A 17,774-nucleotide genomic window follows, 5' to 3' on the forward strand; every position below is an offset into this window, starting at 1 on the left:
ATGTCCTCCTTCTCCAGTGACATATCCCCCATTCCACATCCTCCTTCCCCATTTACATGTTTCCCGGCACAAGCTCACACAGCACAAAGAGATGTCCACCAAAGGGTTCACTAAAACCTGTCAGCCTTCCCAACGTATATGCATATATTACCAATAGGGTCCTGATTATAATACAGTTGTGTCCTAGTCCACACTCACATGGCAGTACAATGTTAAACTATGGGGCTCTGTCTAGCCTAACAGATGGGCTATATCGCACACTGATAGTACAGGGTTAAACAATTGTATATTGATTAGCCAATCAGGGGGGTTCTTTTCCCCACAGGCAGAACAGGGGTTAACACTGGGATCCTGATTAGCCAGTGTGTCTCCTCTTCCTGCAGGCAGCACAGGGTTAAACACTGGGACCCTAATTAGCCAATGAGCTGTGTCTGTTCTGCCCTCCAAATGCAGTACAATGTTAACACTGGATTGCTAAAAAGAACCTCAGCCAGCCCTCAAATGGGCAGCACAGGGTTGGTTAAACCCTGGGTTTCTCATTAGACAGTCAGTAATTAGCTCCTCTCTCACCAGACAGCACAGAGGGTAACAATGGGCTTCGCCATACGATGCCAGGCTCCAAAAAAATAGGCTGCTGTCTGCACACACAGCAAAGACAATGGTGGGAGGTGAAGAGCTCTGAGCGCCAAGAGAGAAAAAGGGAGAATCCATAGCCAGCCGCACATCTACCTCCCAGGTCCAAGCCGTGGTCCCCAGTGCAGGTTAGGTCTGGAGGCTGAAGTTACTCTTCTGCTCTGAATTCTGGGGGAGGTGGAATGTGGGCAGCATCAGAAGGCACCTGGAACTGGGAATTTTCTGACGGCTGGCAACACTGTTGGGCCCCTCAAGAGACATGAGTATGGGCTGTCCCCTCCTAATGGGGGGGGGGCAACCCATACCACCAGATCCTGTCTCATATACCTTCACCTTCAGCTCCCATTCCATGCACCACTTTCAGCTTCCATTCTCCCCCTTTATCATCAGTTTCCATCCACTCGTTTCTTGCTTCCTGTCCTCTGAAGGCTTCCTGTCCACTGAAAGTACTGTATAAACAATGTAAAAAGCTAATTCCGGTTCACTTTCAATACACTACTTTAGGGCATCGGTCTCGGTATAAGAAGGCCTTTTTTTTTTTGGAGACTATATACAAGAGATTACATAGTCTGCATTCTAGCCTTCCAGTTCTGGGTTCCCATTTTAGCGGCACAACATTTATCTTTTTCCCCCTGTGTTTGTGTGGGTTTTCTCTGGGTGCTATTGTTTCCTCCCAGAATTCAGAAAACAGGTTCATTGGCTTTCTCCCAAGTTCCCACTGTTGTTTTGTATAAAAGGGTTATATAAATTAAAGTTTTAGTTCATATTGGGGACTGGGAGCGATGTGAATGAAAATAGGCATTATAGTCAGGGATAATATGTTGCACCATGTAAATTCGGGAACTGTAAGCGTACTGGATGAAATATGTAATGTATTTTAATCCATTTGTATTCTGTGAAAAACAGAACTGTGTATGGACAGAATTCAATTGCTTTCAACCAATTATCCTTTAGTAAAGGGGAGTGACAAGACAGGTTAGAAAATGCATCTAATTATGTTAACGCATGTATTACATTTTACAACATTATTAGCTGCTTATCTGAATTTTTTTTGTTTTAAGTTAGTAAATATCTCTTACCTCGATATGTGGGGATTCCATAACTCATAATATCAAGGTCAACAATAAATCCAACACCATCAGGACAAAGTGTAAGGAATTCCGCTGCAAAAATGTAAACAGTTTTGAAAAAAAATGGTATTGATAATTTCAATTAATAAATAATCATGGGCAGTAAGCCTTTTGAGGCCTTTTTTTTCAGTATGGTGATTAGCAGCTGTGGGGCATGCAGACAAGTTCACAGTGCTAAACCTTTCATCCAATTTCTAATTGGCTACATTTGTAAATTTCAGAAGCCACTATAAAGAAATAGTATTGGTAAAAAAAAAAAAAAAACGCATGTAGGTTTACCTAATATTTTTTTTGTATAGGTCTCTTTTAAGGGGTGTGGAAGGGTGTGTGTCCTATGCCTGCATACTTTTGCTAATTGGTGGCCCTTGTTTTCATCTCAAAAAGTTGGGAGGTATGCAAAACACTGTGGGACAACCCATCACTCCCCTGCTGGCCCTTGCAGTCATCAGGCTGGAAATTAGTTCTTTACCATGCAATGTAAAACAAGCTGCACAGAATTTACAAACTCTGTTAGGGTAAATAAGGCATGTATACTTTATGTGTATCAACTGTGGCCCGGATTCACAAAGCACTTACGCCGACGTATAACAAGTTACGCCGACGTAAGTGCAAATGTGCGCCATAGTATCTGTGCGCAAGACCCACAAGCAGAGATGCGCCTAAAACCAGGCTACATCCCGCCGACGTATCTTGTTTACGCCGGCGTAGAGTGGGCGCACATTTAGGCTGGGAGCATGGTGCCGCTCCCATTGGTTAGTCATTCAAACATGCAAATGAGGGAAATACGGCGATTCACGAACCTGCGTGCGCCCGACGCGGGCTACGAGAGGTGCGCGTAAGTTGTACGTCCGGCATAAAGTTAAGCCCCAAAAAGGAGGTGTCACCCAGCAGCAAACATGCAAAGGTCTGCACCAGGGAACACAAGCTGGCCAAGCCGACGTATTTTACATTGGACGTGTGTCTGACTGGGCGTAGGTTACGTTTATGGCGTACGCAGTGATCCGGCATATCTTAGGCAGTTGTTCCGACATGGTTGTGAGCATACGCAGGGGGATGCGTCCATGTAACGGCGCATGCGCAGTTCGTTAAACATACTTGTCTGGCGCTCGGACCATCATTTGCATGGGGTCACGCCTTATTTGCATGGGTTTGCATGGGTCAAGCCCACTTCCACCTACGCCGGCCTGCACCTTCGAAACCTACGCCACGCCGATACAGCGTTGGGAGCATTGGCTTCCTGAATTCCATGCTTGCCTCTCTGCGATGCGTCGGCGTGGCGTACGGCGTTTGCGTTACGGCGGCGTAATGTGCGCCCAACTCTCTGTGAATCTGGGCCTGTGTTTTTAGCTGTTTGCCTAGAGCTCAGCGCCTAATCACCTACTGCTGTCTTTGTTCCTGTTGAGGAGATTTCCAACCATTTATTGTCCCTGTGAAAGATAAGAAGTGAGGATAAATCAGAGACACCGGCTTGAGCCCAGGTTCAGACTTGGGCGATGCGGGAACGGTGCGATTCCAGAGCTAGTTCCTGCATTGCATCCTTCCCGCAGGCAGTTCACACTGCCTTCTGCAAACTGCTGCGGGTGTCATTACAAAATGTGAACTGTGGATTCGTACAGGAATCGGATCACATGGATGAGAACACCCATGCGATCCGATTCCAGTGAGGGGAAAAACAAGTCTCTGCACCTTTTTCTGTGCGAATCCAATGTGAGTTCAGTCATAGAACTGGCTGAACTTGCATTGATCAGACATCGCATGTGATCGGCACCTGCGGTGTGAGTGCAAATCACATGTGATATTTGAGATCGCACAAGTTTGAACCTAGGCTTTAAAAGAAACTTGAGAGGTGCAAATTCTCTCCTGTGCTGCTAAAAAAGTATTATTGCCGTTTGTCCACTGGCTGGGCTTGGATCACTATTACAGAAAAATAAATAAGGGGAACTCTCCCCACCATAGATACAGACAACCATAACAATCTGACAGTTATTAATCTTCCTCGAAGCTATCCAAAACAAAAAGTAAAGAATTTGGATGGGATGTTATTCTAAATAAATTAAAGTCAAATCTGAAATAAAAAAGAAAGTATGAGTATATTTGGATTATTTGTTTATCTAGGAAATGTAATTTGTGTAGCGCTACCCCTATAAGCCCACTGAGTGATGTGTGACCTCTGGAACTGCCCTGATCATGTAAACATTTCCACCCTTCTGGTACTCTAGGTTCAGGCATACGTGTTTGCAAACAATGTTCAATGACCTTGCCACATGTAATACCCAGTACACAATAGAGGCAATAAACACTGACTTCAGTCAACACTATAATATTAATTACGTTAGAGCAGTTTAGAGTGATACCAGAAAACAATTAGTTTGTAGCAGTCAAATAACATTAAAAAAGTAGACAACCTAATATATGCAGCCCTGGGGTTGCTACTATAGTTATTATGTTGAACGGTTCATTGTTTCTTAGATAAGAGTTTGGCTTCCCCTAGTGTCTGCTAAACTCAGGATCTTCCTTCCTTCTGAGAAGTGAGCAGAGCCATGCATTGTGGAATATGTAGTCGGGATGAGGAAGTGACTCTGAGAGCTGGAACAGCTTTGGACTACACAATGCAAAGAGCACAGAACCGCCTCCTTGGAGGAGAGATAAAAGGACAGGCGCGGCTTGTTTTCAGCCTCTCTGGATGCCATTCAACACCTGCCAGCAGGAGGTCTGTGTGTGACCAGGAGTGAGAGACTGCGGCCTATACAACGGAGAGCCGAATCGCCCACCTCAGAGGGATCTAGGAGGACTGACCTGCTAATCTAGCAAGCGGATCGACCTGCGCTCCAGAGCTTTTGGGTCTGCCTGCATTCCAGCCCACTGGGAGTTGCAGCGTGGCGCCTTCTTCACTGAATGGAGGAGATTCCAGATGGAGTCTAACATCTGCTGGGATCCATTGTGGTGAGAGGGCACTTGCCCATCCAAGAAGAGACTACAGCAGGGAACCTCAAACTATGGCCCTCCAGCTGTTGTGGAACTACACATCCCATGAGGCATTGTAAAACTCTGACATTCACAGATATTACTAGGCATGATGGGAATTGTAGTTCCTGAACAACTGAAGGGCCATAGTTTGAAGACCCATGGACTACATTATTGCTGAGTGAGTTTCCTTCCTACAGACTGCTGGTGAGACTTGTGGTTCCACGGAGGTATATCTACTCTTGCACAGGCATCCTACAGCTAGACTTTGGGGCCTTGCCTTTCTCCCCTGAGTTGTAAGGTCAGTACTGTATTACTCACACATGAAAAGAGGAATCTACAAGTGGGGATAGTTGTTCAGTTGAGCAATCATCAGCATAATTCTTGTTCTGCAGCCTTTTTGTCCCTGTCCCTTTAAACTACAAGCAAACATAAAATCATCACTGCAGTATAAACATCAGGCTAGCTGAAGACATCCGGAACTTAAGGAACATTCACCATTTTCTTCTTTTACTAGGGTTTACTGTTCTACAGTTGAGCTCTGAATTATACCGTAGGGGGATCCATTTAGTAAGATATTATCAGAACTTGCACTGTGTCATTGTATTCATATGTTGTATATTGTATGCTGATTTGTGTGCTGAGGCCTCGATGGGAAGGTACAGTATTCAATACATGTATTAACGGTATTGGATATTTATCCCCCTGTGCACCTGCCCATATATGTGTAACCTGGTGGTAACCTGAATGGGGGTATATGCATGAAAGAGAATCTCCCATCGTGAAGTACAGTAGGAATAATGTTTGTAAGCATCTATTTTTATTCCATTAAATTCATTTATTCCTACTGTACTTCACGATGGGAGCTTCTTTCTTTTTTCCTTTTGCCTGATGATTATCGGATCCTACTGTGAGCCTCCATTTTTTTGAAGACCACCACAGCTATTGGGAGCACCAGGAAGATACATATTGAGGACACCATCTGCTCAGTAAGCCGGTGCATAGCCATTTAAAGCCTATGACTCGTTTATTGAGGTAAGCGCTCTGTGAGCTCATTAATCAGTAAGACCTGCATCTGAAGCACTTTATATTTTGGTTTGAAGAATTTGAAGATATTCCAACTGTTGCATATACACTTTGGACTATTCATAGTTTTGAAGATATTGGTCCGGATTCAGATAGCACTTACGCCGGCGTATCTCGAGATGCGCGGCGTAAGTGTAAATTTGCGCCATCGTATCTATGCGCCGTACCCACAGAACCAGATATGCGTGAAAATAGGCTTCTTCCTACGGGCGCATATATATGCTGGACGGATCTGCCGCTCCCATAGATTTCGTATTCAAATATGCAAATAAGTGAGATACGCCGATTCAGAAACGTACGTTTGGCCGGCGCAGGCTACGCGCGGTGCGCGTAAGTGGAATGTCCGGTGCAAAGTTACCCCTCATAAAGCAGGGGTAACTTTGCACCAGACTTGCACAGGTCAGCTGGAGAGCAGCTACAGAGGCACCGTTACAGACGACCTGAGCAACAACACTTGCAGAACAAAACATCTGTATGCCAACATGCCAGGGGCAACGTGGTCATAGCACTACTGCGTCTACGGGCACGTAGGAGGGCACGGGAGAGGATATACCGAACGCGCATTGACGTCTTTGGCATGGGTGAATGAGAGGTGTATCGCATCTTCAGATTCAGCCCTGCTGCCATCCTGGAATTAGCCACAACCCTGCATGATGACATCACCAGCAAGACACACCGCGTACATGCAGTGCAGCCACTGGTTAAGATACTGGCAACACTCCATTTCCTTTCCAGTAGATCTTTTCAAATAACAAGTGGAGTAATGGCTGGGATGTCACAATCCACCATGAGCAGATGCGTACACCAGGTTATCCCCGCAATCCTCAGACGCATGTCCCACCATATCATCAGACCCACCCAGGAGCATCTGCGGCAGAAGGCAATGGCAGATTTCCCTAGGTGTCTTTCAGGACAGCACCTTGAGATATCATGACTCCTCCCACTCCTTCAGGAAACACCTTCTTCCAATCTTTTAAAGAGGAGGCCCCTCCTTACACTAGTCAGTTTTTGTGTTTCCTCCTCCGGAGGGGACACCTTCTGAGGGAAGGAGTCTGATATCTCAGGAGCTCCTGGAAGACGGACCCTTTCCTACCTTTCTTTTTCTCGGCGATTCGCCGTGGAGACTGTCCGTTCTCCCGTACCACCCGTGCGGCGGTGATGACAGTCGGGCTCCCCTCTCCTCCAGTGCTCAGTGGAGCCATCCTTCGGCGTCCGGGAGGTGTCTCGCATGTGCGCGGGGTGCCGCCATTTTGGCGTAGCCCGGTTGCCGGAGAGTCGCGTCATTTCCGGCGCGCCAGGAGGGAGGGCTAGGACGGACGCTGGGCCTACTTCCGTTTCCTGGTCCGGCGCAGCGGCGCTATGGGAGTCCGGGAAACGCTTCGCATGCCACAGAGTAGCGCTGGCGTTTTGCAATGGAGACTGCAGAGGCATCAGCGGTGGGGACAGGCACGGGCACCAGCAGGACCTTGGCGGGAAGCAGTAATGTGAGTCTGCTTTTTTCCCTAGGGGTGAGGGATTCTCTCTGTTTGTTTCTCTCTCGGTCTCCTTGTTTTTTTCTCCCCCCCAGTGGCATGGGGGCCTGTCAGGGCACGGGTTGTTGACACTCTTTTCCTTTCTGGTGCACCTAGGTGAGGGGGGTCCCATCTGTCTGAGACCGGGTCTCATTCTGGATTCCCTTGTTTTCTTCTCTCCCCTATTCTCTATAGGTCAAGCCTGATGCAAAGAGAAAATGTCCCTCATGCAGGGCAAAAATGGGGGAAAGCTGGAAGAAACCATGGTGTAAGGCTTGTATTTCGGCCTTAGTACAGGAAGAATCAGCCTCAGTTAGAGAGGAATTGGTTGCTTCTGTTAAAAATGAGCTATTGGCCACATTTCAGTTAGTCAGGGACTCTCTAGCTCCTACCACCTCTACTCAGCCCTCCACCTCGCAGTCTTCCCAGGAGTCAGTGGCTATGCCAGCTTCTGTACCCTCGGTCAACGAGGAGGCATTGTCCGGGTTTAGGGATAGCCAGCCTTAGGCCCCCTCTAGTGAGGAGTCAGAGACCGAGGAGGAGATAGGGTCTTCCTCAAAATTTAAGTTATCCCTGGAGGAGGTGGACGGTCTTCTCAGGGCCATCTATGCTACCTTAGGCCTTAGTGAGGAGAAGAAAGACCTACGTTTGCACGACCGCATGTACGCTGGTCTCTGCGAACCCAAGGGGCGTACCTTCCCAGTCCATTCAGTTATCTCTGAAGCTATATTACGGGAATGGCAGGATCCAGAGAAGAAACCATTCTTCTCTAAATCCCACAAGAGACGTTTTCCTTTCAGAGAAGATCCATCAGCTGTTTGGAACAAGGTTCCTAAGCTGGACACAGCGTTTTCCCAGGTATCACGATCCACAGACATATCCTTTGAGGATATGGGTTCTCTGAGGAGATCCATGCGTTTATCCATAGATAAACGCATGGATCTTCTCCTTAAGAAAGCTTGGCAGTCGATTCTTATTACCCTGAAGCCTGCTATGGCTACCACCTGTGTGGCCCGTAACTTAGAATTTTGGGTAGATCAGCTTAAATCACATATTGAGGCGGATTCCCCGAAACAAGATATTTTGGATTCTTTTTGTACCATATCTGCAGCCGTAGCGTATATGGTGGATGCCTCGGCCGAGGCGATTAAAATGTCCGCTAGATCTGCAGCTTTAGCCAACTTAGCCAGGAGGGCTCTGTGGCTCAAAACCTGGCCGGGCGATACGGCTTCTAAAAATAAGCTGTGTGGGATCCCGTTTTCAGGTGATCTTCTCTTCGGGCCTGAACTGGATAGTATCCTGGACAGGACGGCAGATAAAAAGAAGGCCTTCCCAGTGAAGGAAAAGAAATCCCCCCCAAACGGCTTTTTCGGGCCCATAAGCAGCAGGACAAGGGAAAAAGACCACATGGTAAGAGGAATTGGTCGGCACAGAAGGGCAAAGGAAAGGGAGTCCTTTTCCATCCTCCTGCGCAAGCCAGTAAACCACAATAACTCAGCTCTAAGGGTTGGCGGAAGGTTACAGAATTTCCTTTCGCAGTGGTCAGCAGTATCAAAAAATCAGTACATACTGACCACCCTAGCCCGAGGCTATGCAATAGAATTCTCGGAGGCTCTGCCAACAAGATTTTTGGTTACTCAGGCCCCAAGAGATCCAGTAAAGTCCTTAGCCTTGAGGTCCTCTCTGACAGAGCTTCTACAGCAGGGAGTGCTGGTTCAGGTTCCCCTAGTTGAGCAGGGCAGGGGATTTTATTCCCATGTCTTCTTGGTAAGAAAGCCCACGGGGAAATTCAGGCTAATCCTGAACCTTAAGCCACTAAACAGATGTGTCAGGTACAAAAAATTCAAAATGGATTCGATTTTCTCAATCAGGAATCTCTTGACGCCAGATTGTTTCATGGCGTCAATAGATCTGAGAGATGCGTACCTACATATTCCGATCTCTCCGCAGTCCCAGAGGTTTCTCAGACTAGCGGTGGAGATGGGGGGTGTAGTTCAGCACTTCCAGTACAGGGCCCTCCCCTTCGGGCTTTCGTCATCACCTCGGATCTTTACCAAGGTGCTGGCCGAGGCCTTAGCTCCGCTGCGTCTACGGGGGATAGCAGTCATTCCCTACCTGGACGACCTCCTCTTCTTTGCCCCCTCAGAGGAGAAGTTGTTGGAGGATTTATCTCAGGCACGGACTCACTTGGAATCCCTAGGCTGGATCTTAAATCTTCAGAAATCCGCCCTAGTTCCTTCTCAGGAAATTCGTTTTCTGGGATACCAGGTGAATTCACAAAGCCAGAGAGTTTTTCTCCCTCTAGAGAAAGCAATCAAGGTCTTGGATACTGTTCGGTTGCTACAGTCCCATCAGTCTTTGACAGTCAGGCAGGTCATGGCAGCACTGGGAATTTTGACTTCAACCATGCCGGCCGTCCAGTGGGCGAGATTGCATTTCAGGCCCCTGCAAGCATTTCTCTTAAGAGCGTGGGATCACAAGCCCAGCTCGCTAGATGCCCAGTTAAGGATTTCAACCAGGGTAAAGATAACCCTTTACTGGTGGAAAAAACAGCAAGTGCTTGCAGAGGGTCTGGAATGGTCATTCCCAGTAGGAAAGAGGCTTACCACGGATGCCAGCGCTTGGGGGTGGGGAGCCCACTTAGAGGAGAAGTTCGCCCAGGGAATGTGACTAAAGAAGGAATCCCTGCGTTCCTCAAATTGAGGACGAGTTGAGGACGGTTGCCCTAGACCTAGTGGAGTTTGCTCCATTTCTCCGGGGTCACCATGTTCAAGTCCTGACAGAAAAATGCTACGACTGTAGCATACTTAAATAGACAGGGGGGTACGAGGAGCCGGTCTCTCCAAACCCTTGCCGCAGAGATTCTGTCCTGGGCAGAAAGCAATTTGCTCTCCTTGACGGCCTTACACCTAAAGGGGTCCCTGAACACGGTGGCGGACTATTTAAGCAGACACCAGATTCGGGAATCAGAGTGGTCCCTAAATACGGAGGTCTTTTCAGAGATCTCCAGCAGGTGGGGTCGTCCAGAGGTGGACTTGTTTGCCTCGAGGGAGAACTCCCAGGTAGGGAAATTATGTTCTCTGAGCCGGGGGATGGGTCCCTAGGGGTAGATGCCCTGGCGCATCCCTGGGAATTTCGCCTCTGCTTTGCCTTCCCCCCGTTTCAGTTAATTCCCCTAGTCCTGAGGAAAGTTCAAAGAGAAAATGTCCCGGTCATTCTCATTGCCCCATTTTGGCCCAGGAGAGCATGGTTCGCGACGCTCCTGGCTATGTCAGCCGAACCATGTTGGCACCTGCCCCTTAGGCAGGATCTTCTAACGCAAGGCCCGATTTCTCATCCAGAAGTGGCCCGGCTCTCCTTGGCAGCGTGGCTTCTGAAGGAGAAATCCTTAACGGAAAGGGGTTCTCCGACTGCCTAGTATCCACCTTGCTCAATAGTAGAAAAAGAGTAACCAGAGCCATCTACACTAAGGTGTGGAGGGTTTTTTCTACTTGGTGTAGTTCAGCGGGTCAGGACCCTAAAGAATTGAAGTCCATCTTGGAATTTTTACAGGAGGGGGCTGATAAGGGTTTAGCTATCAGCACCCTAAAGGTTCAGGTGTCCGCGCTTGCAGTATTTTTGGAGAGATCTGTGGCCACAGAGCCTTTGGTGGTTAGGTTTTTTAGATCCCTCATGAGATCTAGACCACTAAGGTTGAAGGGTTTCCCAAAATGGGAGCTCTCAGTGGTACTGAGATCTCTGGCAAGCAAACCGTTCGAACCCTTAGGGGAAGCATCACTTAGAAATCTTACCTTTAAAAGTTTATTTTTAATCGCTATAACCTCAGCACGTAGGATCAGCGAGTTGCAGGCCCTGTCGATTAAGGAGCCTTATTTATGTTTATTTTCAGATAGGGTAGTGCTTAAAACTGACCCAAAGTTCTTGCCCAAGGTAGCTTCTAATGTCAATCGTTTTCAGGACATTGTGCTTCCCACATTCTGTTCAAATCCTTCGGGAGAAAAAGAGAGGCAGGCTTGATCCCGCAGGGTCCTGCACCCATTCGACCAGAGCTCTCGCAACTTCATGGGCAGAAAGAGCTGGTGCCACGCCGCAGCAAATCTGCAGGGCAGCAACGTGGTCAAGTTTTCACACGTTTGTGCGACACTATAGGTTGGACCTCGCCTCGGCCAGTGACCAGGCTTTTGGCAGGAAGGTCTTACAAGCTGTCGTCCCGCCCTCAGGTAGTAAGTCTCTGTTATCCTCTCAAGGTGCTGTCCTGAAAGACGCCTAGGGAAAATTCAAGTTAGTCTTACCGGTAACTTGTTTTCCAGAAGTCTTTCAGGACAGCAGCGACCCTCCCTATTATTTTTGATGTATTATGCTGTGACTAACGTATGTGTTTATGTGTTCCAGCCGGGGCCGGAGGTTTCTCTATGACAACTGACTAGTGTAAGGAGGGGCCTCCTCTTTAAAATATTGGAAGAAGGTGTTACCTGAAGGAGTGGGAGGAGTCATGATATCTCAAGGTGCTGTCCTGAAAGACTTCTGGAAAACAAGTTACCGGTAAGACTAACTTGAATTTTCTACAGAATTGCAGAATTCCCACGCACAGTGATTTATATATGCACATTAGGTGTGTTTCAGCAAAAGCATGCGCCCTTTAATAGTTGGAGCATATGTGATAACAATTGAGTCAAGTCTGCTTGCAATGAAAATGGGGGTAAAAAGCAGAGGCAGCCACTCCATTAAGGGTGCAGGGATGCCACCCCCCTAATCCACATGCCCTGCCCCTAATCTACATGCAGAGCACCCGGACAAGGTATTGGGATGAGCAGACTCTTGATCAGCAGTAGGATTAGGTAAAGGCTGCAGTGGATTTGGCGGTAAACCATCAATAGTGATTAGTATGGGTTTCTCTGCCCCTATGGTTAATGTAGAAGGCTGTTTGTCACTGTGTATCTTCTGTGCAGTTGCTTATTTTCATATTTTTTTTTTTCAGGTCATTCGTTATGATCGAAATTAATAATTTTGAATAAATTCGTAAATCAAAAAATTTGGAAATCAGAAGATTCAAACATTAGGAAATTTGGAAATCCGAAAAATCGAAAATAAGAAAAGAAATCCGAAAATAATAACGAAAATTTAAAATCCAAAATAATAACTATAAAATGTAGCTGTTATATATTTTGCTTTGTTTTGATGCTTTGTTTTTTAGGGGGGGTAGGAATAGGGAGAAAGAGGGGTTAGGCCCGCACATAAAGGGTTTATTTTTTTATTTATTTTTCGTAATATGGGGGGGGGTGTAGGGAGGGAGTATCTATTTATCTCCCCCTTTTTTTGGGGGGGGGAGTGCTGTGTTTTTTTTTATAAGGGAGAGGGAGAGGGAAATTTTTAAAAAAAAGCACCCTCACCTATAGGGGCACAAGAGATAAAAAATATTGACACATCCTAAACTGAATGTACAGTAATTGGGTACTGTACTCGTAATCACTTTCTTTATTGGGGGGAATACACAGAACTCACTAGTAAGATGGGGGGGGGCGAATAGAAGAAGTTTGGAGTGGGGTCAAAGTTTTTTTTTTTTTTTTTGGTGGTCTGGTCGGGGGAGGGCCTCCTCCTCAGGGCCCCCCAATACCCTTGCCACCCTAACTAAAGAGGTATATAGTAGTGTACCCCCTGTCTTCTCTTCCCTTATGTCCTTCTAAATTGGGGTTTATTTATCTATTTATGGTACTTTTTTTGTTGTATGTGTATATATATATATATATATATATATATATATATTGTGAGGGTGGGACTCTGTGCTATGGGAAAGATTGCGGGTTTACGCCATATTTTGGAGAGAAAGACACACTAATAACACAGCTGTGTGTTCAGCTATTTACTTCTGACCTGACTATCGCTCAGGACCCCACCCACAGACAGGAAGTCTGTCCTGGGAATCAGGTGAATTCCCAATCTCTCTGAGAGAAGTCGGAGGCTGTGTGGATGTCTGCAGGAGGCAGATGTCCTTAATGATTGAGCCGCAAGGCGCTGATAGGAGTAAGCTAGGTGTGTGCTTAACTCTGGGAAACTGTTTGTTCTGAGGAACAGAACTGGGGCCTAGGCTAAAGGCCTGAAACAAGCAAGTGTGACAGCCAGGAGGCTAAACTGTTGATTTGACAAGATACAGGAATGGTGGAACCCCCCTGCGAGGGCTGCTATTGTATTTGTGAACTTCTGTGCTTTTAAATAAAAGTGGGCTACCAGGCCCTTAAAAACTCAGTTCTGGATTGGCGTACTCACTGGAAAACGCATCTATTGCTGGAGTCTAATAACCCCCAATCTTACATATGATGGAGGTATTGCTTCGGGCAGTTTGGAATAGTTCCAGATCCTCGCATACCAACAAAACAGTGAGTAGAAAGAAACCGTGGGCTGGATTCAAGAAGCAATTGCGCCTGTGTAAACATAGTTACACAGGCGCAATTGCTTACTAGCCCAGGGGTAACGAATGCTCCTGATTCAGGAACCTCGTTACGCCGACTGCAGCCTAAGATATGCGCGGCATAAGGCTCTTATGCCCGCATATCTGTCAGGTCACCTGTGGCCAGGTGACAAGTGCACCCCGTAGGGTCAGGGATGCACCACAGGGTGGTGAATCCTATGGCCGACTACTGCTAGCAGAGACGAAGCGTGAACCTAAGATCACCCAGGGCGCGGAGTCTAAGACCCAGTATTGTATTCACCAGAGCCTTTGATGGTAAGGATGGTCTTGGCCGCTACTGGGTCCAGGTCGCATCCCGAGATTCCTCAAGTCACACTCCGCAGGGAGAAGGGGGAGGCAGCCAGCAGGACAAACAGTGGTGATGGACAGGCCGAGGTCAGGGCAACAGGCAGACAAGGATAACCATGGAACATGCAAATAGTCAGGGGCACAGGCAGACAGGGAAGTCGGGGACAGCCAAAACGGTACACGGAAGATGATCGTAGCACTCTGCAACCAGGAACTAGCAATACACTGCAGACAGGAAGTAAGCATAGGAACACTGTTGAACAGCACTGCAGACCTGTAGAGCAAACGGTTAATATAGGCTTCCTGGGATGGACTAGGGTGGAGCCATACAGGAAGAGGAAGTGATAAAAAGGGGAACCAGAGCAGGATCTGCCTCTAATGAACACATGGAGATCAGGTAGGCAGACAGGCTTGATGCATATTCATGACAATATCTTAGGCTGCATTCTTGCGATGGCCGCTAGGTGGCGTTCCCGTTGTGCTCAGCGTATAGTATGCAAATTGCATACTAACGCCGATTCACAACGTTGCGCGAGCCCTGCGTACGCAGTTTACGTTGTTTCCCTACGGCGTCTTTTGCGTAAGGCTGCCCCTGCTATTAGCAGGGGCAGCCAATGTTACGTATATCCGTCGTTCCCGCGTCGCAAAATTTTAATTTTACTTAGTTTGCGTAAGTGATTCGTGAATGGCGCTGGACGCCATTTCACGTTCACTTTGAAGCAAATGACGTCCTTGCGACGTCATTTGCCGCAATGCACGTCGGGAAAGTTTCCCAACGGAGCATGCGCTCTACGATCGCCGCTGGAAATGCGCCTAATTTAAATGATTCCCGCCCCCTACGGGATCATTAAATTGCGCGCGCTTACGCAGGCAATTTTAAAGAGCGCACACGCAATTTACGAAGCTACTGCTCCGTGAAACGCGGGTAGCGCAGTAAATTTGCGGGGGCGCAGGGCAAAAACGTTGCCCTGCGCCTCCGCAAAAAAAGCGCAAAGGTACCTGAATCAGCCCTGTGTGTTTTGCAGCAATGCTGTGATGAGCAGCAATGTGAACTGAAAGTCAAAGTTTTCTGCTGGTGAACTGCTGTTAGCTGTGTGTGGCAGCCAGGCGAACTGCATTGCCACAGGAGTTCAATTGATGGACTGTGTTGCATACAGGTGGTGTACCTGTGGAAGTAAGCTCAGCGTGGCCTGAGAAGATGTATCCACTTGGGAAGGCCCAGTGAGTGGATGGTTCAAGCGGAATCGCAAAGAGTGAAGTCTGCATGTGAAAGTGTGCTGTTTGCAAGTTTTGGAGACAGTACACTAACATTTTCCTGTGTTTAAAAGGAACGGTGTTAAAAACCATTGCCCTGTTTGCAGCGATGGGGAAGTCAGAAACGCAAACAGAAAGCAATAAGGGCAGAAATGAGAGACAAAACTTTATGGCTGGAGGGGTTGTTACCGACAGAACAAATCCCAGACTGGTGCAAGATTCACCTGGCTGCGCTGAACCAAATCAAAGTCAACATGCATGCTGTGCCCCTGGCAACGCTGGTGTAGCCCGGCCAGCTATCAATGTGAAAATTGTTGAAAGCCAGATGCACTGTTTTGCAGTGCAGTGAGTGGGGCATGACGTTTTCAAATGCCCTTTGTCCCATGGCTTCAGCAAAGCAAAGGTATGAGAAGCCTGCTCTGAGTGGTAAAGAGTGAGCAGATGGTGCAGTTGCCCATAGGCAATGCTTTATGATGTCAGGTCAGTGGACCGCAAGACAAGGATGTTGCCTACAGAGGGTCGTGCAACTTTAAAGCAACGCCGCCTCATGGAGAGAGACAGCAACGTGCAGCTGGGAGAGCAGCCCCAACACCGTGCCAAACAATTTGCCAATGGGAAGGAGGAGCTACAGGGAAGAGGTATATCACCACCTCCATAGAAATACCAGTGAAATTCTGTGTGTTGGGAGAGTGTCATCTCCCTTAGCAACAGGAGAAAGTCGCCAAACACCATGCCTGGAATGTGGTCAGCCAGAGGCACGGCATATTTTCTTGGCCCTAGATTCTGGGGTGCAGCTGGAGGTAATGTTGCTGAGAAGAACTCTTTGTCGGTGGGCCAAGATTCCCTTTCAGATATGTTTGCAGTCACCCCTGGCGACAAGGAGTTTTCTGTTATGTCTGCCAGGGGGTGCTAAACAGTGGGAGATGCCTGCTGTGATTTCATCCTGTGCCACCAGGGGGAGTTGGCCAGTAACTATGCAACTGAGAGACAGCGCACTTATGTGAAGATCGCGTTACCGACTACGGAATATGGTAAGACTGTTACAGTTTGTGATCCAAGTGAAGTAGCAGTGTGTCCGGTGAGGAGATCTGTGTAAAAATGGACTTGCTGCAGTGTGTTACCTAGATCAGTGAGGAGACACTGTTAAAGGTCAAAGTCTGAAAAGGACATATGGACTCTGTGTGCACCTAAGGTAATCCAGCAGAGTGCTGGGGAGATGTGTTAGGGGTGACTAAAACAGTTGGTGTGCCATGTTCCCTAGCGATAGAGACAGGTGCTTGCAGAGTTGCCCAAGGAAACCGCCAAGGAGCCTGTGATGGTGACGCAAGTGGTTTCCAGGACAACTGTGAAGCCGCTGTGGACAAAATAATTCCTTTAGAGAGGAAGGTGATGTGTTGAGTGGCATGCAGGGTGCCATGCATTCTGATAAAAAACATGCTAATAGAGATTATAAAACTGCTATGTTTGGGGGCGAGTCCGAAGAGCTCCTGGACAGACGTGTCCTTGCACAGCTCCACCAGGCTTGGCATAATCTATTGCCATCCTCCGCGATCCCCTGCTCCGGTGGACTCCTGGAGTGTTGCAACTGTCTTGGGGCACCCCCTGCACGGATCCCGGCGTATCCGAGGTGCCTGGTTGGATCCCTCCTCTCCCAGGCCTTCGGCCGGCTCCACGCTGCCGAGGCCCGCCGCCATCTGGGGCCTACGAGTCCTCCGGCGCCTGCGGTGCTTGCATGCTTCGCTCTGCGGGGCGGGCGGCTATCCCTCCTCCTCCACCACCCGCAGCACCTCCGAAGAAGCGGCCGAGTCGTTCCACGGCCGGGACCCGCTGGGGAGCCCCCGACGTCCGGCGGCACCTTTAGGACAGCCCGCGGCTCCGGCCTAGTCCCGGAGGACGGCGCCCAGCATCCAGCCTCGTGATCCCTGGTGTCCTACTCCTCCTTCCACCCTGTGGCCTAACCTCCTCCTCGCAAGTCTGGGATCCCTGTGGACTGTCACCGATCTCCACAGCACCTGCAGCAGCGACTTCTGGGCCTCAGTCTCCACACAGTGAGTAGCCCCATCTTTGCCCAGCTAGTCCCCCACAGACTCTGCTCCTCTCCCCTTCTCTGCCCCGCACACTTTCCATTCACTTCTCACATGGAGCGGTGAGATGGACCTCATCCTAACCCCCTAAACCCCCAACTCCACAGGACATATCTTTTTGGGGAACCAACCCAAACATCGGCACATGGGGAAAGATAAACAAAGATCGCACAAGGGATCCGGTGGGGACCGTAAGGGAGGAGATCTAGAGGACTATTTTGCCCGATCCCGAGCCGCATCACAGCGCCGTTCTGAAGCTCAGATGGCGCAGGCACCCCCATCCCCGGCCCGATCTGATTTGTCCCTACAATCTCAGACGAGCGTGCACAATCATCCCCTCTTTCTGGGGACTACGACT

General features: G+C 48.4%; 1 protein-coding gene across 1 annotated transcript in view; it reads right to left on the reverse strand.

The window, feature by feature from the left end:
* The window catches only part of LOC120916886 (latent-transforming growth factor beta-binding protein 3-like), a 2,124,401-nt gene that overhangs the window by 693,870 nt on the left and 1,412,757 nt on the right, over positions 1-17,774 (reverse strand). The window contains 1 exon segment of the mRNA XM_040327823.1: positions 1,713-1,796. Coding sequence (XP_040183757.1) covers positions 1,713-1,796 — 84 coding nt within the window.

The sequence above is a fragment of the Rana temporaria genome, chromosome 11, assembly GCF_905171775.1.
Source record: "Rana temporaria chromosome 11, aRanTem1.1, whole genome shotgun sequence".
NCBI lineage: Eukaryota > Metazoa > Chordata > Amphibia > Anura > Ranidae > Rana > Rana temporaria.